Source organism: Stigmatopora nigra, chromosome 3, assembly GCF_051989575.1.
Source record: "Stigmatopora nigra isolate UIUO_SnigA chromosome 3, RoL_Snig_1.1, whole genome shotgun sequence".
NCBI classification, from domain to species: Eukaryota; Metazoa; Chordata; class Actinopteri; order Syngnathiformes; family Syngnathidae; genus Stigmatopora; species Stigmatopora nigra.
This window is the reverse complement of record NC_135510.1, coordinates 5,788,880-5,811,977: the sequence shown is the minus strand read 5'-3', so window position 1 is coordinate 5,811,977 and position 23,098 is coordinate 5,788,880. Positions and strand designations below refer to the sequence as shown.

The window sequence follows — 23,098 nt, the reverse complement described above, 5'->3', positions numbered from 1 at the left end:
GACTTTATTACTAGGTTTTGTTCGGACTACATCCTGTAGTGGACACATTGACAATTTTGACACACATGCTGTTTGTGTCAGAATTTACTGAAGGTGTATTCATTTAGATGCATAGTTTGTGGCGGTTAGAACTTTGCTGAGCATTTATTAGGACATTGTATGGTAATAACTCTGATAACTAAGAAAACTACTCATAGCTATATGAAAAGCAGGGTGAGTCACTGGAACCAATTTCATGGAAAAAAATACTGCTAATTCAATGTCAGTCTGAACATTCTTCTTACTCATTAATTCAATTGTTCAGTCTTCTTTATTTTTGGATGATGATAATGATCCTTGTGTGGGTCTGTAGAACTACATGTTCTCCTTTTGTGACCTCACAGAAAGTGTCTGGGTCAAGTTTCAAATGATCTATTTTCCCTCATCTATCAGGGGGCATCAGGTGTATGGATAAAATGTGGAATTGACATTTTCTGTTGTTTGTGGACAGATCAGAATTAAATTTGTTAGGTATATTCTAAGGGTGTACACGCAAAGACCCTTACATCGGTTAATCTCACCTCTAGATTGTAAGTCGAAAAAACTGAACGGTCGTAGTTTATAGTTAGTTCAGTATTGGTATACGAGTAAAGAGTTAAAAATGTTGTCATGGAAATAATTGAAATTGAAAGTACCAGTCTAAAGGACTTGGACAAAGTACTTTGACATTATCATGTCAACAGTTGCCACTGGGTTTGCCTAATCCTGGTATGACTCCACTCCTGGCCCGGACCCCACAACGGGCATGCTTGAGAGGATGTAGACAAGGTGGCCGAAACCCTTAGGTGGAAAGCACTGACGTTAGCAGACTCTCTGTTGGGCCTTTGGACATAGCCTAGCTGAAGCATGAAGAACCTAAAGTGACACATAATGCTTTCAAACGGGCAAGCACACTGTCTTAAAAAGAAGAAGAACATCTGGAAAGATACCTTAACCTTTCCGCAGGTTAGAGGCTTAAAACTACAGGTGAACCATTGGGCCGAGTTGCACGGTAGCTCATCTCCCGTGGCACTTGATGTCAGTCATCTTTTCCAATGTGTTTTCCACTTGTTCTTCGTAGGAGCGAATCGCCCTCTTGCCTAGTGTGTAATGTTTTATTCGCTGTTGAATTGATTTCCTCCTGTTTGCACTTTCCAAAGTGAATTGTGTGGGCCGCCACACGCCTCTTCTCGCGGGGGACTGTCTCCCCTCTTTCTCTTTGTTTTTCATCTTTTTAATGGAACTTTGTTGAACTCTTCTGTGCTGGTTTTGCTTCCCGTGCTTTTAAATATTAAGGCTCATCTCTGTCTTGTTAAGGATTAAATACCCTCATAATCCCTGTCCAGTGCCTCTGCTTTTAGTTTTACCTGAGTTTTTTGCAGAGTTGCTGCTCTTTGCTTTGTTATTATTATAACTTGTTGGTTTAAATCATTATAGCCCTTTTCTGTTGATTTGAATCCATCTTTTCTGGATTAGTCTGTTAATCACTCTTAATATATTTTTCTTTGTATTTTTTTTCAATCTGAAATTGCATTGAGCGACATTTAAATGTGTCTGGATTCCTTTCTCACTGTGAAATGAGCAACTGTGCACTGGTTATTTTATTTTGGTACTGGGAGGATTGGTTTATTCATTATCTATATGGCTTAAATAGTTTTCTTATACATGGTCGTGACACATTGCATTACCACTTTTGTGTCTGATCACATTCTGATGAAAGGGCATGCAAGAGTGACAATTATGGTCTATTTAAAAGACATACGACCCTCAATGTGTGACCAAAGCATAGATTTGGAGCACGCTATCTTTGTTGTGTCACTGCTTCATCCATCAGGCAAAAGTGTCTTGTTGCCCCCATTGAGTGTGATACTGTTGGTGATGTGCAAACATCCCTGGGCTTTTCTCACAAGTACATTGCTGTGTTTTGGCCAGAAGGTGTGCAGAATAGAAAAGTGTGAATAAACAACCATACAACTCGAGCCAAGGCCAACAGAAGTGTGGTTGTTATGGTTTGTAACAGAAACATAAAGGTTGTCAGTGTTCCTTGGGTGATTGACGGCTTTTGAGAAAATCAAATTCGTTTAATATAGAATGCAGAAAATATGATACTTATTTACTTTACTGTTGAAACATTAAACTGGAAGTCATTATAAAGTCAAGATCTTATTTAGTTGATGCTTATATTGCTTATAATATATGCATCCATACCATTTGGTCATAAACAGCTTTTTTAATGAGTTTCCGAAGTTTCAGTTTGTGAAGAAAAAGTTTATTTTACTCCTCAGTATGTAAAATTAATAGTTAAAACGGGTCATCAGTATGCAGCAGTCATAAGAGAAGGACTATTCTTATAAGAAAATGTCTCTTTTTCTATCAAATCTAATTTAATCCTGCTTTGCCACCTTTTCCTTCTTTTTTTTCAACTTAACAACCAAAAAAAACTGTAGATATGGATAGGCGGTCGATATGAAAAGGTGCACTAGCTATTGTCCTTTTTCCTCATGAATACATATTTTTTTTGATTAAGTTCATCTTTGAAATTTAAGCTCAGTCGGATGAAACGTCTGGCGGGGTATTTCTTTCTCTTGTGACATTCAGCTTTAATGTCTCATCACTTTATCCACTTGGTGAGAAAATGAATTATTTAAAACCTTACAATTTAAAAGCTTTGCGGGCATCTTGAAGCAATAGGTGTGAAAATAAACACAATTACTCTCAAGCAAAGTTTTTCAAGGCACTTGTTTTTTTACTCCTGGACCATGTTTGCAAGGTTTATTTCTTCTTTACCATATTTACCCGCTGACTAAGACCAATAATATAATCTTACTTGTGCATGATACCCAGCTTTGGCTACTGTATGTTGTGTAATGTCTTCTTTCCAAATGTTTCCAGTGAGCACAAAGACAAACTCAAACCAACAGACCATAGATTGGATGAAGTGCATTTAAAAAGGCTCAAAGAGAATTGAAGGATTTGAAGAATAGCTGTGTAAAAACACTCATGATGTGTAGCACTGTAAATGGAGCGCACATGCAGAAACTATTGGCCAGACTCATGCTCTTTTAATGAACCGACTGTCGGAATGCATCTGTATAATGATCAGAAGCCTACGGCGCTCTTCTTTACCTGAGTTCATTGCAGGTTATCTAATCGAATAGATCTACAAGTTAATGCTATCTTGAGGGGAGTGGCCTTCTGAACCTGAGTTTCTCTTTCCTGTCTATTGCTTTGGAATTTTTTTTTAAGGCCAACATAGCCAAAGTAGTATTGTAATGATGTGTAGCGGAAACATGATGATTTTGAATCATTGTATCAATTTTAATAAATAGAAATTCTTGCTTTATACTTAAGTTTAGTGCAGCAGTAGCCGGGTAGATATCTACCTTATACACAACCCTAGGGAGGAAAAACATATGAATGGTAGGATAAAAGTTCAGTTATTTATAGTTCTATGTCTATTTTATTTTTTAAAAAGAAGCGTTATATTATGAAAAGGAACAGTCATAGGATGTAGGATTATTTTTTCTGGATGAGTCTGGATCATTTTTATTTATTTATTTATTTTTTTATTTTTTATTCTCTGTTCTTCAGGGTGCATTGGAACTTTGCACATTTCTCTCAGGGATATGTCTGGCAGCTTGTCAAGAATGCATCATTGATTCGTTCTTGCCTTCAGCATAACTCCTTGTCACATTAAGATACATAGTACTTAAGTGTTGTTGTGCCCTTTTTTTAGTGCGAGAAACACCTAGAGTGGTCAAAAAAAACTTGAAGAAAATTTTCTTTTAAACAAATTCGATGAAATAAAATTCTAACCTAACCTTCTCACTAACGAGTGAACGACAGTATGTATTCACTACAGCCTGAAGTATATCACCATTGTCTATTGAAAACTGGTGATTAATATGTGAAGGCTGCATGTGAGCAGCTTTTTAACAGCTTGTGCAGTCACACTTGTAATTAGCGTGGTGTCATTTCCCCTATAAAGCATGACATGAAGGTGCTAAAGGTAAACGCTTGTCTATTTTATGTTTGAAGAGTTAAATCAACTCATTGGTATAAATGAGTATAAACCATCAGGACATTAATGTCTGTTGAATGATTTTGTCTTGTTTAATAATTCATCTAAATTCTGACTTTGCATGTTAGAACAAATTGTATGACAGACATCAAATGTGTAGACGAAGAAGTTGCATAGTTTTGTCTTGTCCGACAGATGGATGAACAGATGGCAATGACGAGTACAAATCACAGCGTGCCATTGCTTTCCAGACATATGTTTAATATGACAATTAACATGTACATTTGTACTACACTTTGTCACTTCACAACCTTTCATTCATTGTCAAATGAAAACAAAGGACCAAAGTACATGCAAAATATTGATATACTGTTTTGCCCTTTTTTTTGCTTTTTAAATATCGATTTCAAATAGATTAACATTAAATTGTGGTAATTAAAACGTGCTATATTGGCGCAATTACACATTTTTCTTAAATGCTAACCACATTCTCTTTATTTTGTTGTAATTTTAACAATACCTATGTATGCTAATTTAGAATTAAAATAGGTCCTTGGAGAATTAAGACCTCTGCCAAGTTTCATTCCAAAAAGGCAATCAATGTTAATTTGCCTCCACGAGGCCACCTGTATTTGGATTATAGAGAAACAGAGAGTAAACGGTTCAATAAGGACTCCAATGGGCTGCTCCTTTTAGTTTTTTCCTCTGTACTCATTCTATGAGCAGTGGTATAATATTTTGTGTATAGTTTAAAGAGTAAAAAATAATGAAGTGGGAGGGGATGATTTTTTTTTGCCTCAATATTGATTGATTGTATTCATTCTATGGTAAAAAACTATCATTTAGCAATCAATAAGAAAACAAGTGTATCCCAAAATTGTCGTTGAAGGAACTTTGCTTCATTTCATCCTGCACTACTAATCCGCACTACTTGCTATTAGATAGAAACCAAGCAGCAATAATGGACATTTGTTTCTTTAATCATTTTGGCCAACTTCAAATGTAGCAAAATTGTTGAAATTAGCCCTCAAGTCAAAGACCACGCTGGGCAACATCATTATTCATTAATAATTCTTTTGGCAATAAGGCCATGACAATTGAAATATTATTTTAATGGCATTGACTTTTTTTTATTCCATCCAAATCTCCAATCACACACAACTCAGATTTTTATAACTCAACGTCTCTTTCTTAAAGTGCTGGCTTAATGCTCATACGAGGTCTCCAGCTACATATCCATCCTCTCTTATTGCCCTCACAATTGACTCATTGTATGGATTTTGACCCATCCCATTCCATCCCACTCCTTTTCCCTAATTCCTTCCTTTCTTGTACGCAAGCCTGCTTCCCACCACATCTTCAATGTTTCGTTTATGACCAGCTGCAGCGGGGCTGAGCAATGAAGGCAGCGCTATAAAGTATGGGAGTTGCCTTAGGGCATTCTCACAGATAGAAAAATTGAAATAGGATGGGGGGAGAAGGGGTGGGGGGTGTAGAGATTGGAGGATTAGAAGGCCATGAGACACCAAAAAAAAAATATCCAAGTATAAAAAAAAGGGTAGAGAAATATACCAGGAACAAAGTCACGGATGATATATGAATAGTGTCCTCCTGGTGGGAATGTCTGCCTTTAGTATTCAGTGGAGTTATATTAAGGCAGTGAGATAGAAGTCTTTCTAATATTTGGTCCCGCTTTTGTAACGCTGAAATATTAGAAAATGATCTAAGTAGGAACAAAATAAAAGTATAGATGCAAAAACAACACATTCTGAAAAAACGGACAACAATGCAGTATTAGAGACCAAAAATGATGTCTGCTAGGCTCAGTTATTCATTTAATGAGTTGCTTTGTTAGTCATATTTGGTAAATTATGATTACATTGTCTCATGTTGAAATATCCCGGAGAAAAACTGTTTTCTTATCAGTATTTCTTCTTAGACTTTGTATCCAACTATCTCCCCTGCTTATGGGTCAACGTGTTTGTTCAATTACCTTTGTAAAAAAGATGTGAATTACTTTAAACTTGCCATTTTTTGGTTTGTCTGTTTTCTTATAGTACAGTTAAACTGCATCTTGTTACTTAGTAGATGCTGCAATAAAACGTACTGCAGATGCCTTCAGTATTATGTTATATTAATGCTGCATTGCAGTATCATTATCCTTCAGAAATATTATAATAATAATTCTCAGGTGACGATCTGGTCCAGAAATATTACCTCATATATATGTTACAGACGATCAAAGTATTATGTAACCCGAGATATTAACTTTCTTGTTTTAGACAACAATCTATAATATTGAATGGCAGTGTATTATACCAGTAAGGCATAGATAATGACCACTCTGTTTTTATACTTCAGAAATGTGAAGCATCTTAAGTCAATATTGCAGTATATCATAAAATCCCAGTTTTATTTCATTTTTACAGACAAGTATGTGGCTCGCAAGCCGTAGTTTGCCCATGTCTGACCTATGCCGTCTTACATCTCAGCATAGGACTTTGGGATAGAACATTTGTGGTCAAATGCACTCCAATACACCCAAAGTTGAAATGAATGGCTCTAAGACGCATGCAGGACACCAAATCCAAGGTGTTACATTTTGTTAAGAGTGGTCTCGCTTTGCTCGGCACTTTCTGGCTTCTGTGAGCTGAGATTGTGGTGGCTAGCTGGCTTCTTGCCCGCACCCTCACATATAAATCAGTTTGGGGAAAACCGGCTAGAACCATCACAGGTGTGTTATTAACTTTCAAAGGAATGCCCGAGAAGCACAATTAAGGGATAAGTAAGGTATGTTGAGTTTGTGATAAGATGGATTTTTGGCAAGGAAAAGATCCATCTTGCTGCAATTTCTATTTTATAGAGTTAATAAATATTTGTTTTCTTTGTCAAGTGTTGATTTGACAAACTTGTTGCTATGGAAAAATGGGCAGAGTTTCTAAGTTCAGTCTAGTAATTGGAACCGATTTTTAACAGCCATTTTTTTGTACTTTAGGTAGAATTTTGCGTTTCAAGAAGCAGATGTTATACAAGGTTTTTTTTTTAGACTTTAAAGTTCAAAACTGTTTAGTTTGTATTTTTTTTATATGCTTCAGAAAAACTTTTTGTGAACACAGCCCATCTGTTAAATGATGCAATGTCTTTTTTTGCATTGGCTAAAGATTCTTTATGTCTGAGTGAAGAGCAGCGTGTACATGAATCTTATGCAATAACTCCACAGTAACACAACAGGCCTAATCCTGTTTTTATTTGTATGTTTTAATTATTTAAGCTAAAACACTTTGAGTAGTGGTAAAAACTTGTGTTGAACGAACTGAAAATGCTCAAAATCTAATTCTTTTGCTGTGTAAGTCAAGAAAAACATCCATAAAAGCCATTATTTACTAAAAGTGGCCATAGTCAGTATAGGTAGACATTTTAAAATGCCAGTACTTTTTAAGTTAAATCAAATGTGAGTAAGTCCCACATTGGATTGCCTTCTTTCTGATATCAATCATACCCTTTTGCCAATGTGCATAACATGATATAAGTAAACATTACTTTCTCTAGAGGTTTAGGAAATGCACAATTTGCATACTTAATATTTTAGGAAAGCATCTTTCACACTAAGTATTGTACGTTCCTTTAAAGTTCAGGTCGTTATGATATACGGAATAGAGTAACTCAGTTTTAAGTAATATGGTAATTATAGCCTTTGGCAAATATGCATTATCAAGATAAGGGATGTGAAAAAATAATGTATGTATTGTCTAGTCTTGGCTTTTATTATTTTGTTATAATTTTAAAACATGGCAGCTTGGTGGTGACCATGATGTTTCCTTATTTGCATTTGTATGTTTCTCTTTCAAATGCATCAATTTACATAGCTTGTGATGCCGTATTGACTTTGCCTGGCAATAAAATGGTAAATTGCGATACATATTTTTAGCCATTACACATTGCTATACTCTACCATATGTTCAAGGAAAAATTGTTCAAATAAGGGGTAACAATTTAAAATATGTACCTAAATATCGATCATATGCCAAGATGAGCAAAGATAATCCAAATTCTTCTTGCTCTATTTTTTTTAATAATAAAATGGGAGGCGTATGAGGAATTGATAATCAATACGATACAATTTTTTACTGTTCCCCTTTTCATTTTTAATTAGAGGCGTTGGTCTTGTTATTTTCTAACTGGGGCTTTGTGCATGTTTCATGGCCTCTTTAGCACTATGTCTATGCAAAGGATGCTGAATAATTGACGAGGCGCGAAGCTGGATCAAATGGCTAGTCTGCCTCGCTTCAGGCGGTCTTCTGCATCATTTTTTTTTTTTTTTGCATCTGGTTGTGTGCATATGAAAGTTTCAGTGATCATGTGTCAGCTTTGTCCATGTGGTCAGAAATGCATAATAATGTATTTTGTGAGGGGAAAAATAATATATTTAACTGCTATTTAGCTGAAAGTAACATGGTTTTCCGTTATCATCTTAGCTGTCTGAACACTGTTTTCATTAGGTGTGGGAAAACTGCGTTGTGGGCTAAATCAGGGTCATGTACAATTTGTGAATGGCCGTTTATGTATAGGAAAAAGTTTTACTGTATTTTAGTTGCGGTTTGTTCACATTACCAAGAATCACTGGCATTGGTCTTCTGAGGAATGACAGATTAATCATTTTTTCCACAATTATTCTTCTAAAAATTACTTTTTAGACACTTTTGCAACTGCAAAAATCTGAAATATTGATGAAAAAAACGGCTTCGTGCGTTTAATTATGATGATTTATTCTTCATTTACCTGCAAGAGATGCGTTTTGACATGATTATTATAAAATACAATAAAATGCTGATTAAACGAATAGTTATTTGTTACATATTGCAGACAAAGCAATATTTGGGGTATTTTACCCATGTTAGTTATATCACCAAGCTTTTTGTGCTAATACAGTGTAGCAAATCAAGTGTCATAATCCACTCTTTACTGCAAAAACGACAGCTGGCTGCCATTAAAAACATTTAGCACCACACTTGCAACGCACATAACACCCAAAAAGTACCAGTCTTTACTTAAAACTAGCTCTCCATTAAGTATTGCAATATTTTTGCATCATAAGTATAGTTTATCCATCTTTTTAGAGTGCAAATTTATTGAAATGAATCGTGCCCTGACCTTGACTGAATCGGTACACTTTGAACTGTTTACTCACAGAAGTTCATTTGTGGCTCCATGCGACGACAGCAACTAAACATTTGCGTGATATAATCACTCCTCACCACACACACGCACACTAGTGTGTGCGAACACCGGGTCTAATTCTCTTCTGTGACACGCTCACACTCAATTGAGCCTGTCATCTTCTCTTTACTCCTCTAATGGCTATCCACTCCCAGAGCGCTATTAGGGAACTTGACATGATATTGGAAATCAAAGAGGATTTGGAGGCTTGTGGTGCTGTCCTCATACAAGGGAGGGGCGGGGGGTGATTGGTGAGCAGAGGTCAACTTGTTATAAAAACACAGTTGGCTTGTTACAAAAGCTCTCTCTGAATGCTAAGGAAATTACTGACGTGGATCTTCTTGTATAAGAGGATGGCGTGTTGTGCCAATAAACTGACTTCTGATTTTCTTGGGCACTCAATTCACTCATTGGCTAGCGTTGTCCAAATGAATTGGATGGTTGGCGCTGTCCATGGTGCTGAAATGTGACCATTGTCAGTTTGCCCAGTTTAACTGAACTTTAGACCGCACTTATGTAGTTTATTTATTTTTTTGTTATAATTGGAGCTTTTGCTATGTTCATCTTTGAATTATGACTTATTAACTAATGTTTCTATGGTGGTGAAAAGAAAAAATGGTGTGCTTCACACGTACACATTTTGCATATTCATTTTTTTTAGCACCAATTGGGAACATATCCTTGCATTTTTCAGAAATAACTTTTAGAACACACATTTGAATGATGTTCAGCATGTTTTGAAAATATTGTTTTCATTGCACATATGAACAGAATCTGTCCATCTTGATGAAAGTGGGCTTTCAGATTGGCAGAATGTTTGTGTTTATGTGGACAAACAAACAAAGGCATGTTTTGAAGTTTGATTTCAACTCCATGTTTAGAGTGTTGTACTCTTAAGTGGGTATATGGGGCTTCAAGAGTGAGTGGTCTTTGATTTTAAATGATCTAAGATGGTAAACAGATGTACACCAAGCAATGTGGCTGACAAAAGAATGTGAAGTGGAACTGATCTAAGCTGTGTGTGTGTGTGTGTGTGTGTGAAAAGAAAGACTGTGGGGAAATGCCTTATTAAAGTTTCATATAGTTTTTCTTTATACTTGCCGTTTCAGCTTGCATCTCTGTTTACTCACGCCACACAACCACCCAAAGCCCAATTTACCTTGGGACTCTACACTTGACAATACACTTGCCATGTGAAAGTAAACGTCAAGTATACTCTATTTTGACTGACAAAAATATTTGTTAAAATTTTATTTGGAAATTATTTTCTGTTCTATTTTTGTAACAGAATAGTCTGTGGTATAGAGTATGGTTTAGCCATCTTGTGTGCCACCAACATGAGTCTATTTCCCGCATTGAGTGTGAAACGCTGCATGTCTTAGTGTATGTGCATAAGCATTAAGATAGCAGCTGCTTGACAATGAAATATATTTTGTATTCTAGTGCACACTGCATTTTGTTTGTGTGCTATGGAGTATAATAGCCCACTTGACAACCATCTACATTAGATTCCTTTTGAGGGATGCTTAAAGATCTTTGAAACCAGTCTGTTTGCAAATACAGATGGCCAATTAAATACTATATAGATGATCTCTGATATTGTGCTAATATATTTTTGATACTTGTTCTTCATCTGGAAGTTATCCAGCCCTGCTACAAAAAAAGCACAGCTTGCTAATATTCTCCAAAGCATAATTTATATTGTGGGAGATTCATTTATGTTCTTCTCATACCTCACCTGAACTTTATGCCCATTATGACATTTCCTTGAGAATCCCTCACCCTTCTCTACATTTTTTTTAGTACTTCTCTCAATCTCCCACAAATAGAATGACAACACTCTTATACTTTCTGTCACACCGCCACACATGCTTCTACTAGATATTCACGTCTAACACCACAGCAAATAATCTATCAGGCAAGGACACAAAATTGCTGTTTTTGAGCACAATCCTCAAAATCAAGTCAACAAAATTGAATGTGTTGATTCCTGCTATTTTTGCCAGATTTCCTTCAGACACAGTCACATCTTTGCAATGCCAAGATGAAGCATGCAGATACTTTTGATGAGCGGCCAGCTTTTGAAGGCCAGTTCCTGGCATTGCTTCACACACTGCCAGGTTGCCGCCTCGCCGTGTCACCTCCCGTCGAGCCTTTTGTCGCGAGCGGCTTGTTATCGTTATTGGAACGAGGACGTCCACGATTAGATGAAAGTGGGGTAGAAAACAGGTGAACACTTCAGTGTTCAAGAAATCATTTCTCCCAAACAGATCGAGAGCAACTTTAGAATGAGAGATGTATTAGTGGTAAGCAGCTTAGCTGAGTCACTTGCAGCACACCATGCTAAGGTTTTAAATTTGAACTTTTTGGTTGACTTCGTAGGAAGACACATCTTCTATGCCAGTTGATCCTAATATTATCTGAACAGCGTTCCGTGCTAATACCGGGTGTTGCTACATTACATTTTGCCTAAAAGCTCAGTGTAGTTAATGGTTTAGGGTTTTAAACTTAATCATCAAGAACCTCAAAGCATCCAGTAGTACAATGCTGTGACATGCCGGATTTGCCTACAACTCGGACAGATCACTTTTTGAACTGAACAGACTCATGCATAGTGGATTGCCATCAGTTTTGATGAACACATGGCTCTAGTTCAGTAGCTGAATTATACATGCACATACTGTACCTTACTGTAAATGCGTCAGCATGGAGTGAGAAGAGAGGCTAGCGACAGTTTGTTGCTGATGAATAGTGACAGTGGCAAAGACTCTGAGAGATGGCAAGTCCTGAGGGGGCCCATATTTGAGCCCGCAAAGGAAATTGCAACCACTCTGTAGATCAGAGGTTGTTTTTTTTTACTGTGAGAATATGCATTGAAATGGTACTTTTCCCATTTAATGTGTTTTCTATCTATTTTCCAGACTTGGATATACCAGTTCTGACTGTCCACCAGACCATCAGTGATGTGCGAGGCAGTTATTACCAAGAGAAGACTGTGTTCCTCCGGTGCACTGTCAACTCCAACCCACCTGCTCGCTTCATCTGGAAACGGGCAAACACGCTCATTGAACAGAGCAAAGACAATGGCGTGGACATCTATGAGCCACTTTATACTCAGGTAGAGAACCTGCTACCTCCAAATATATTCTTATTTCAAGGGCTAACAGAGCAAATCTCATTCCTTAACTGGCTTTTTGTTTCAATAAAAGGTCTTTGGCATCGATAATTGACACAAGCTAGCTATAGTGTACTGTTTTTTTTTTTGAGTAAGTTGCAAAACAGCTCTTTAACTATCCTCGGTCTAAAAGGGCGAGAACAATGGTTCCTTTCGACTTCTTTTATCAGAGCATCAGTCAACCCGAAGCGGTCTCCCTGGAGTTCAATTGTCCTGGTAGCAGAGTACAACATTGGTCAGGCGGGCTGAAAAATTGATTTAAATGATTCTTATACAGAATCGCACACATGGGTTCTGAAACAGTTGGGAACATAGTGAGAAAACTGATCTGCCATCACTGAGGCTTTCTAATCGTTCTGTGGAAATAATCGAGAGATTTTTGCGTTATTTTATCTGTACATGACTCGTAAAAAAGGGATTTTTAAGACGACATTTAAGAGAAGCCAAAAGATTGGTCTTTTCATCAGTAATGTTATTTTTGTTCCTATTCCAAATGTTTGTTCTTGTCCAATTCAGGGTGAGACCAAGGTCCTGAAGCTGAAAAACCTGAGAACAAAGGATTTTGCCGATTACACTTGTCAGGTGTCAGTCCGTAATGTGTGTAACATTGAAGACAAGTCGGTCACCTTCAGGCTCACAAACAACACATGTAAGTAAAAATACAAGCACCAAACATAGTCTGAGCTGATGTTATTGTTGCACACATTTCTCTCTCTCTCCTTCTCTCGCTCTCACATCTCACATCCGTCCGTTTAGGTTTCAACCTTGTATTCCTCTCTCTGCTCCTAATTTGATGGTTGTTACTCTGCCTTTTGACTTTCCTCTCAAATTTAGCCCATCTCTCTTCTCTCGTCTGCCTTCGGTGCGCCCAATTGTCAGGCCGTCTTGTTTTAACGGCGTCGCTGGCCTGTCAGTTGCAATTCAGTTGTCAGGTTGCCTGTTATCTCGGATTCAGTCCGTAGCACTCCATCTATCTCCACACTGCTGCCCGGCAACTCTCTCACTCGCAACAACATTGCCATTGACAGCTCTGTCAGCCTCGTTATGATCAAACTGATAGACTGCGAGAGGAAACCTGACTCCAATCTTTTCTCTACACTTGAAGTTAGAAAGGAGGCAAAAGTCATGGAAACACGGGTTCATTGTAATTTAGGGACTACATATTTAATGTCATGAACAAAATTGAGGTGAAAAGTAAACATGATTACTCAGTGCTTGTAGTTGTCTCTAGAAAAAATCAACCCACCGTATTTTCACGACTATAAGGCGCACCCTCAATGAATGACATTTTTTCCATATATAAGGCGCACTGTATTATAAGGCGCCCTGTATTATAAGGCGCACTGACTATTTTGGAGAAAATTTAAGACTTTTTTTTGTGTATAAAATCTTGCAGTGGGGGAGGAGCTATATGATAGAAGATTTTGTAAACTAAGATGGCATCTGCATATTTAACTATTGTTTCAGTTCAGGTGTTTGTGTTTTTTTAATATCCGACAGTGGTGGTTTTTGGTTTTCTGTTTTTTCCATTTATAAGGTGCACTGGATTATAAGGCGCAATGTCTATTTTGGAGAAAATTTAAGATTTAAGTGCGCCTTATAGTCGTGACAATACGGTATATTGTTTTTAGTCCTTACATTATACGCACCACTTCATCACTTTCAATTTTCTTTATGAGTATGTAAGGGTTTTAACTGGCCTGTTAAACTGATGTCACTCTGTAAGTAAGTACCAATAAACATTGAGCCTGGTTATCTTCGAAACGCAGCCTCGTTTTATGAGGCGGTGTTATCGGAGCCTATCATATTGTGCAAGGGTACCTAGTACTGTGGCTGGAGTGCACAAAAAAAAAGCCTAATGTGCAAAGAACAACTACGTAAAGTGCTGACAACATGACTGAGGGAAAATGGAGAGTCGAGTTGGGAGGGAACTTGTGTTGAAGATGGAAACATTTGTTACCTGCTTGTAAAGTGTGGTGTCGCACACAAATCTCATTAGTTTGGTGATGAGTGACGCCTGATCCCACTGTTGCCAACACCCACACATCCCCAGGAAATTGAAGCTGTAATTCTCAAATCCCCACTTCTTCTTGATTCACTTATCTCTTCACTCCCACATTTGCTTTTCTCCCCACCATATTTGGACTTTTTTGTCAGTAAAAATGAGTTCTGTTCGACCAATGAGCATGCAGTGACCATCTACAACAGGGGTAGGGAACATATGGCTCGGGAGCCACATGTGGCTATTATGATGGGTGCATATAGCTCGGAGCTAAAATATGGAAACCAGTGGTGAGACTCCTGAACGCACCAATAGGAACATCACGTCGGAACTGTGTCATTGATTTCATTGATACGGATTGAACTCATTGATATTCATTGATTAGCAACAGCGTAACAACATTGTCAAAGGAATTCTGAGACTTTTTCTACTTTAAAAGTGATAAAATGACTGCAAAATTTCATGTATTTTGACTTTTAAATTGTCAATATGGCTCATAAGGTATAACATTTGAAAATAGAAATTGTTTATGGCTCTTTTTCAAAAAGGTTCCCTAGCCCTGATCTACAACGTGACTGCTTATGTTATCAAGAAGTATGGTCGACAATTTGACGTTAAAAATATTATTTAAAGAACATTTCATATCATGAGCCAATAACATTTTCTCCAGTGCTTTGCCTTTCTTTCACTCTTTTACATTAAAGACAAACAATATCCGAGTCGTATACGCTATTCTTAGACGTCTTGAATTACTACAGTTCGACTGTCAGTGCTCAGTTTACACAGCACACACACACACACAAGATTTACTAGCCATTGATTGAATCATATTTATTGCACACTTGTACAACTGACACATTACGCGGAAGGTATAGTGTAGAAGGAGTTGAACTAATCGATGAAGGGCTGAATAAACTCTCCTATCTTTGGGATTTACTGGCAAGCTGCGTCTGCTCAAATTTAGTCCGAAGCTGTAAAATCCTGTGGGGCTATTAATGCGTGCTCATGTGTGTGCGTTAGCAATTTTCAACAAAGGGTTATCCTTCTTTAAGCAGAAATGATCCCAATTTGCTGTAATTGCATACAATAAAACGACGTGCTGGTATACTCAAGCATTTAGGCAGTGCCGTATTTTCACGACTATAAGGCGCACCACATTATAAGGCGCACCCTCAATGAATGACATTTTTCCATATATAAGGCGCACTGTATTATAACGGGCACTGTCTATTTTGGAGAAAATGTAAGACTTAAGTGCGCCTTATAGTCGTGAAAATACGTTAATTGCTATTGACTTCCAGGTATGAAGCACTCACTACACAATCACCTCTAGAGCCATCCATTGTTGATGTTTTGGATTTTTTTGTATAAAATCTTGCAGTTGGGGAGGAGCTATATGATGGAAGATTTTGTAAACTAAGATGGCATCTGCATATTTAACAGTATTGTTTTAGTTCAGGCATTTGTCTTTTTTTAATATCCGACAGTGGTGGTTTTTCGTTTTTGGTTTTCTGTTTTTTTCCATATTTAAGGCGCACTGGATTATAAGGCTCACTGTCTATTTTGGAGAAAATTTAGGACTTTTAAGTGCGGCTGATAGTTATGAAAATATGGTATTCGTAATTCCAAAGAGAGAGAATTTGGACGTATTTAAACGCAGGTAAGAAAAAGTACAATCAATCCATTAGTAGCAAATCAGATTTTAAGAGTTCAGGTACATGGAAAGGCTGGATAGATAAAATGAGCTATTCAGTAAAATGGTCTGCTGCCAAAAAGATTTTGTTTGTTGTCCGGATTGCTGCTGAAAGTCAAACGATCAATTCACAAACAAAGCAAATTGTACCTTATCGTGGGCCGTCAGCCATGTTTTTCATTTACTTTTTGACTGGGACATTTTAAGGTCGAAGCTTGCAAATGTTTCCTCAATTGCCCCTCTTTCTCCAGTCTAGGAAATATGTCAAACAGCAATGGATGCCAATTTTTAAAGTAAACGGTGAAAACTGATTTTTGTAGCTGTATCCTAATGGGCATCCTCCAAAAGTACTTTGAGTGCCATCAAAATGCAATAAAAAGTTTCAATGATGAATCGTTCAAATACATTTAATATAACAAAGCTTGTACATCATAAATGACCAAGTTAGAATAAATTTGGAAGTACAAGGTATCACCAATTTCTCTTAAGACCGACAGTTTAAATGTTATAAGGTGATTCAATATGCACACACTAAGATACTTATTCCAGTCGATTTGCTGTCAGTTTTTACAAACTATTGGTAAGGATTGTAGCTGAAATTATGATGCTGTGCCCTTGTGAGTCCACATAAAAGCTTTTGTGTGTATTCTGGTTTAAAGAGGAAACATGCAGCTCTAAAAGTAGATTATTTTTGGTCTATGTCTAACGTTCAGTGCTTTAATTTAGGTGATTGCAGTCTTTTTAAACCATTGCTTGGTTGGCTCTACCAAAAAACAAAATGCTATTAGAGAAATTGTGTGCTTCAGTGCTAAAAAGAGGATTACAATTATTTCAATTTGGTGGAAACCTAAAATCTGCTTTTAAGCCATGATGTTTTTTTGTTATTTTTGGTCGAGTACAAGGTCAAATTGCAAGCTAAACAACGTTATTAGTCCCTTTCATTTGAAATAGACAAAACAAGATTGCCTAATGTCATTTGGAATTATTGTTATCTTGGGTTTTGGGAAGTTTTAGACAATTGTTTCCTCTTCAATTTGTTACAGCACCTACAATAATAAATGCTTTACAACTCATTAATCAGCATCGTAAATGTTGAATTGGTTTATAATATACCCGCCACTAGTCCACACGCAAGCAAAAAGGCTCAACATTCGCAAGAAAATACCTGAAACTAACAACATAATACCAAATAATTATTGCTTGTTAAACTGGGATTTTCCAAGAGCTAAACCACCACAGCAGAAGTTTCAGTTAAATCTAAAGCGATATTGAGATCAATCCATTTGAATGCTGCAACCGCAATGCAATCCCAGCGAGAAACACCTTTCACCTATTGAAGTATTAAAGGTAACCTCATTAGTATTTTAATTTCTGCAGGTTTCATCATCACATCATTCATTATATATGAAGTTCAAGTTTAACCTAACAGCTCACTTGCTGCGTCTTTTCGCAGCTCCGCCGATGATCCGGCTGTCTGTCATTGACACGGTGGTGGCAGATCCTGGGCAGGATGTGGTGATCAATTGCGAGGTGACGGCGGGTTTCCCAACACCTACTGTGATATGGTCCCGTTACCCTGGACCCCTACCTCTCAACGCCAAGGTTCGCGGGTCCCAGCTGACTCTGAGGGGCGTCACACCAACAGACGCTGGCTTCTATAACTGCACTGCTGTCAACAATGTGGGAAACCCTGCTCGTAAAAACATCAACATAGTTGTCCGTAGTAAGTATGAATGGACACGTTTTTTTCATGTTTATTCTAATTTTTTAAAAGTTTTTAGGTCAAACTCAAGTCAAGTTAATCTCTTTAATTCAAAATTTCAGTGAACCGAACGTCAGTTAAGTAGTTTGAACTCAAGTAAATTAAGTTTAAGGACAGTAAATATGTCCATCGCCCTAAAGAAGAAATTTAGGAATTGCCCGCAAACTTGCTCATAAAATAAACACTATAGGGCCAAACCTGATTTTGATGTAATACTTGTTTCCCTTATAAAAGCCAGGGTACGATGAGTAGGATGTGTGTCAAAGTGGCGGCCCGGGGGCCAAATCTGGCCCATCTCATCATTTTGTGTGGCCCGGGAAAGTAATTGATGAGTGACGACTTTCTGTTTTAGGATCATATTAAAATGAAGAGTATAGATGTATACTAAATTTCATGATTTTCTCCCTTTTAAATCAATAATTGTTATTTTTTAATCAATTTTTCAGTGTGTTTAGTTAAAAAATCAATTTGTAAAATCTAAAAATAGCAAAAAAAGCTAAAATAAACATTGTTTTAGATCTATAACAAACTGAATATTCAGGGATTTTAATCCGTTTTTTTAATCAATCTATAAAAAATCAAATCTAAATATTATATCTAAAATCGTCCGGCCCTCGTTAAACCAGCCCGCAAACCAACTCACACCCTTGGGATAGACATTTATGACAAATTATATATGAAATGTTGTAGTCTTTTTGTTCCAAGAGTTTGAAGAATTTAAATATGCTGTCATTTATTTATAGTGCATTTGGCTTTAAAGGGTTAATTTAACTTGGTTTACCCAGCAGATAACTGTGGTATGAATATTAATATCACTTAGGAGATCTTAAGAATTTGACTTTCAACTTCTTTAAGATAAAATGTCAATGATTTATCCTGCAATGTCCAACAGTGCAAGCAAGGTACATTTGAATACATATCTTTCATGTGAGCAATTGATCCATCATTATGAAAAACTGATGAGAATCATGTCAGAATCTGAGGGGTTAATCATTCCCCTTTTATCCAATCCCCTGCCATTATTACAGTAGCCTTCCACTCTTTCTACCCCGCAGCTATTTTTACTCCCTTTAATCATCTTTACTCACTCCAATTAGTTGGAGCGAAGTGGAAGCAATTAGTGCGAGTCTGGCCTGTTAGCTAACACCATAGACAATGTACGCTGGGATGGCTTTCTCCTGTAAAACTAATGGGCCCGAACGCATCGTCGCACCAATACTGGTGACGAGGCAGCAAATGAGACACATACACATTTGCTGACTGTGTGTGTGAATGCACAAGCAGAAAAGGCGTAAGCGCAGTGTGAAGCTGTACGCTGTAGTGCTGAGCATTCATGCGTATTGGACTAACAACATTATCTTCAGACAGCAAAGCATGTTAAACATATGGTCAATGCCTTATGCGTGACTCTGACTCGCCACCCTTGGTCAGACGTTAAAGATAGTGAAATCAAAGTCGCCTAAATTGGCCGCTGCCTTTCCCTTCCCTTTATGGAGGGAAATGTGCAACTGCTTTGTATTCAGTGCAGAAATCTCGAGGGAGAATGTAGCTTTTGAAAGTGAAAATTAAATGTGACACTGAGAGAGGTACTCTTTGTCCTTGATTTTGTTCCTCTCTCGCAGTGGCTTCCAGTTTTTTTTTCTGTACAAGGCTCCTTTTATGTCTCGCAGTTTACTCTTCCCCTCTCACGCTTTCTTTAATAACCTTTATTCCTCTCTTCGTGTTGCTTTGAGTTATTTTGCATCATCCACGTGCCTCAAACCATTTGTACCACATTTTTCTTTCATACTTAAAACATTTTCATTTTTCATTGCATTTTAGGCTTACATTTTTTAATTTGTATGCACGTGTGTTTGTCTTTAGCATCAAGTTTGGGTTAATCAAAATCATTTATTGAATAATTATATGTAATTATTCCTGAATGGGGTTTTAATCACTGACCTACCAAGCTACATAGTTTTGAATTACTAGTTTCAAAACTGTTAAACAGAACATGTTAACCATTATATTTTTGTGTTCATTTGCCTTATATAGCATAGTATAGCATTGTATGTTGGAATTGTTTATTTAGTTTGTTGAATTTTTTTTCAGAATTAGCCCCTCATTATTGCTTTTTAAGTAATACTCATTTTCATGACTTCATTTTATTTATTTTTTTCTAATATACAAATGTTGTTATGTAAACTTAGTGGAAGTGTCAAGATTTTGGGTAGTTTCATTTATTTTTTAACATCTATGAATAGAATATAAATATAATACTTAAATAAATAAAGTAAATTGGGGATGCTGGAAAAAAATAATAAGAAAATATCAGCAATTCCAGCAGAAAAGCAGCCAAATTGCTACCTTTTTAATTTACATGGTCAAAACTAAAAACATTAACCCACTGTTAATCCGCATTTGGCAACACCCTATAATTATTTTCTTACTTAATGTCGTTTTCCCATTTTATACAAATTTTCTGTAAATGTTACAAAAAATCTAAAAATGATTAACTTGAGTAAATATCGGTCAATTCCGACCCATTTAACTTCATTTGCTTTTTAATCTATCAACAGTATATTAAAACTATCGACAACATTAAACAATAATTTGGAATAGTTCCTACACAAATGACCCAGCTTCCATTAATCTTCCCTTCTCTCTTGTTGCCCTAGCGATGAGCAACCTGACTTTCCAGATTACTCCGGACTCCAACAAGGACAGCGAGACCATTCAAATGGGTCGCGACCTCAAGTTGTCGTGCCATGTGGACGCCAACCCTCAGGACAAGGTCAACTACACGTGGTACAAGAACGGTGCGCTGGTCTTCAACTCGGAAAGCCTGATCTTGCTGCGCTGTGACCCCGATATGGCCCCGGGCACCAGCAGCTTGGAGATTGTGGACATGAAATTCCGAGACCTGGCAACCTACAGCTGTGTGGCAAACTTCCCGGGCAGCAGCGTGCCGGAGCTCCGGGTGGATGTCAATATCTCCCAGAATAGCGGTGAGAAGTTCCTCTTTGTCTTGGTCTCTCAATTCACACGTTTTTTGTTGTGTTAGGTCTAACAGATCGTTTTTATTTTATTTTTTTTACAATATATTTGGACAAGGAATTTAAAAAAAACATGTTTTTCTCCGTCACACAATTTGTTAGAACCTATGGCTCGGGAGCCACATATGGCTCTTTTGATGGGTGCTTATGGCTCTCCGCTAAACTGGGAGCTAAAATCTGGACTCTATGTCTAGACTTGCTTTAATCTTCCAGTTTTTAATTAAACCTTTCTGCTTGCTTGCATGCATGCATGCATTCCATTGATTAGCATCAGGGTAACAATTTTGTCAACATAATTCTGAGACTTTTTCTACTTTAAAGGCAGTGAAATGACTAAAAATGCATGCGTTTTCATGTATTTTTACTTCTAGTAAATTCTGAGTATGGCTCTCAATGAATAACAATTGAAAATATGAATTGTTTATGGCTCTTTCTGTCAAAAAGGTTCCCGACCCCTGTGTTAGATTATAAGATCCCTGATTATTAATAAGAAACAAAATTGTACTTAATATACTCTGTGTGCTTGTTTTAAGTACATCAAAATCATCTAATAATGCATCCACCCTATGAACAAAGCTGGCATGATTACAATTATTACTATTTATGCTTTTCCCATGGTAATTGTTCTGTAATTGTGTGCAACTTGTAAAACGAAGCAAGAAAAATTGCAAATTGATGAGAGGTAAATGGTGATTTTAATCACATTAAAAACAGCAACCACAGTTAAAAGCAATAGTCAATTAAAATAAACAATTTATAGGAAGAAAACGTAAATTAAAGCAGTGCAGACTGGGCAATACAACAAAAAAGTCAGTAAGAGGTGCAGGAAAAAGTGCTTGCAGAAAAACACTGCCATTTTGGAATCAACAAGACAATATTAGTTTCATTACGTTTTAATTATTTATTATTTTCTCAATTCTTTGTTTGATTGGGACCAGCAATCTTTTCATATGACGATAGTTGAATAAATATGCCAAGACTTAAGTTTCAAATAGCAAACTTGCCTGATGATAAATTGATGCTTGTCATCTTATATGACAAGCAGCCACTATTTGAAGAAATAGAAATAAGACAGGTGATTTCATTGAAGGAAAGGCACTTGTGTTTTTGAATCAAGTGTACACTTCACTTTTTGAATAACTTTTATTTTCAACTATGGAGCTACTGTATAGCTGGAACAACACCTGCGCATTTCCTTTTAGCCCATTTTTGTCCCATTTAATTATACTTAATGCCATCAAGTATCTACTTAAGTTGAGTCCCTGCGTAATTGGCCCCTATGTTTGTACTCTACAATGTTAGCGCGCTACACTGAGCAGCCATTGAGTTTCACGATCCCCACGTTGCATTAAAATGGTGTGATTGTTCAATAAAATTGGCCTTGTTAACTTGGGTTTCTTCCACACTTTTTTTATTCGCCATCTGCTTCTCTTTTCAACTTTAACTGTCAGACACCATCTGTGCTTTTTATGTCCATGTTCACCTCTTACACTTTCACATATCCTCACTGTTGTACTCGCCTTGCATGATAATTAACCACAACGTTATATGTCTTGTTTATTAATGGGGGTCTTCAATCTTGTGCAATCTTTCTAGTATCCCCACCGACCCTGATGGTCCCTCCAGGTGGTCAGGTGGTTAGTGCACGAGAAGGCGGGACTGCTGAGCTCGTATGCTTAGTAATAAATGGGAAACCACGTCCGCCAATCCTTTGGTCCCGTATTGAAAAGGACCTACTGATGCCTTCTGGGACGGCTGTGGTGGAGACCCCCGACGGCCGCTTACAGCTGAGGAACGTAAGCCGGGACATGATGGGGGCTTACCGTTGCCAGACTGCTCCCTACAACGGACTCAACATTAAACGAAGGGAGGCACAGGTCCAATTCAACGTGCAATGTGAGTTTTTTTTATTTTTTTATGTGAATATTTGGGTCTCAGGAATGCACTTTTTAGCTCTACGATAGGAACACTTGTACAACCTTGAATCCGTTTAACCTGTAAAACCTTGGCACTTTTCTGGCCTTATAAAAAGGATTGCACACTCAGCCATTGGCAACAAATGCATACATGTCTTGTTGTGGGACTGAACAAGGAACATTTCGTATATAATTTATGTTTTTTTTTTCAGTTTGTGAGCTGATTTGACATGCAATCACTATAAATGACCAAAACAAA

At 37.2% G+C, this 23,098-nt stretch overlaps 1 protein-coding gene across 6 annotated transcripts in view; it reads left to right on the top strand.

Annotated features, from left to right (window-relative positions):
- The window catches only part of mdga1 (MAM domain containing glycosylphosphatidylinositol anchor 1), a 212,743-nt gene that overhangs the window by 49,349 nt on the left and 140,296 nt on the right, over nucleotides 1-23,098 (top strand). For all 6 annotated transcript variants that reach the window (XR_013325792.1, XR_013325790.1, XR_013325791.1 and 3 more), the window contains 5 exons: nucleotides 12,178-12,374; nucleotides 12,948-13,080; nucleotides 17,580-17,849; nucleotides 20,546-20,875; nucleotides 22,520-22,819. Coding sequence is in view for 3 of the 6 variants with exons in the window: in XM_077712583.1 (XP_077568709.1) it covers nucleotides 12,178-12,374; nucleotides 12,948-13,080; nucleotides 17,580-17,849; nucleotides 20,546-20,875; nucleotides 22,520-22,819 (1,230 nt within the window). In the remaining 3 variants the exon portion in view is untranslated. The remainder of the gene's footprint in view (nucleotides 1-12,177; nucleotides 12,375-12,947; nucleotides 13,081-17,579; nucleotides 17,850-20,545; nucleotides 20,876-22,519; nucleotides 22,820-23,098) is intronic.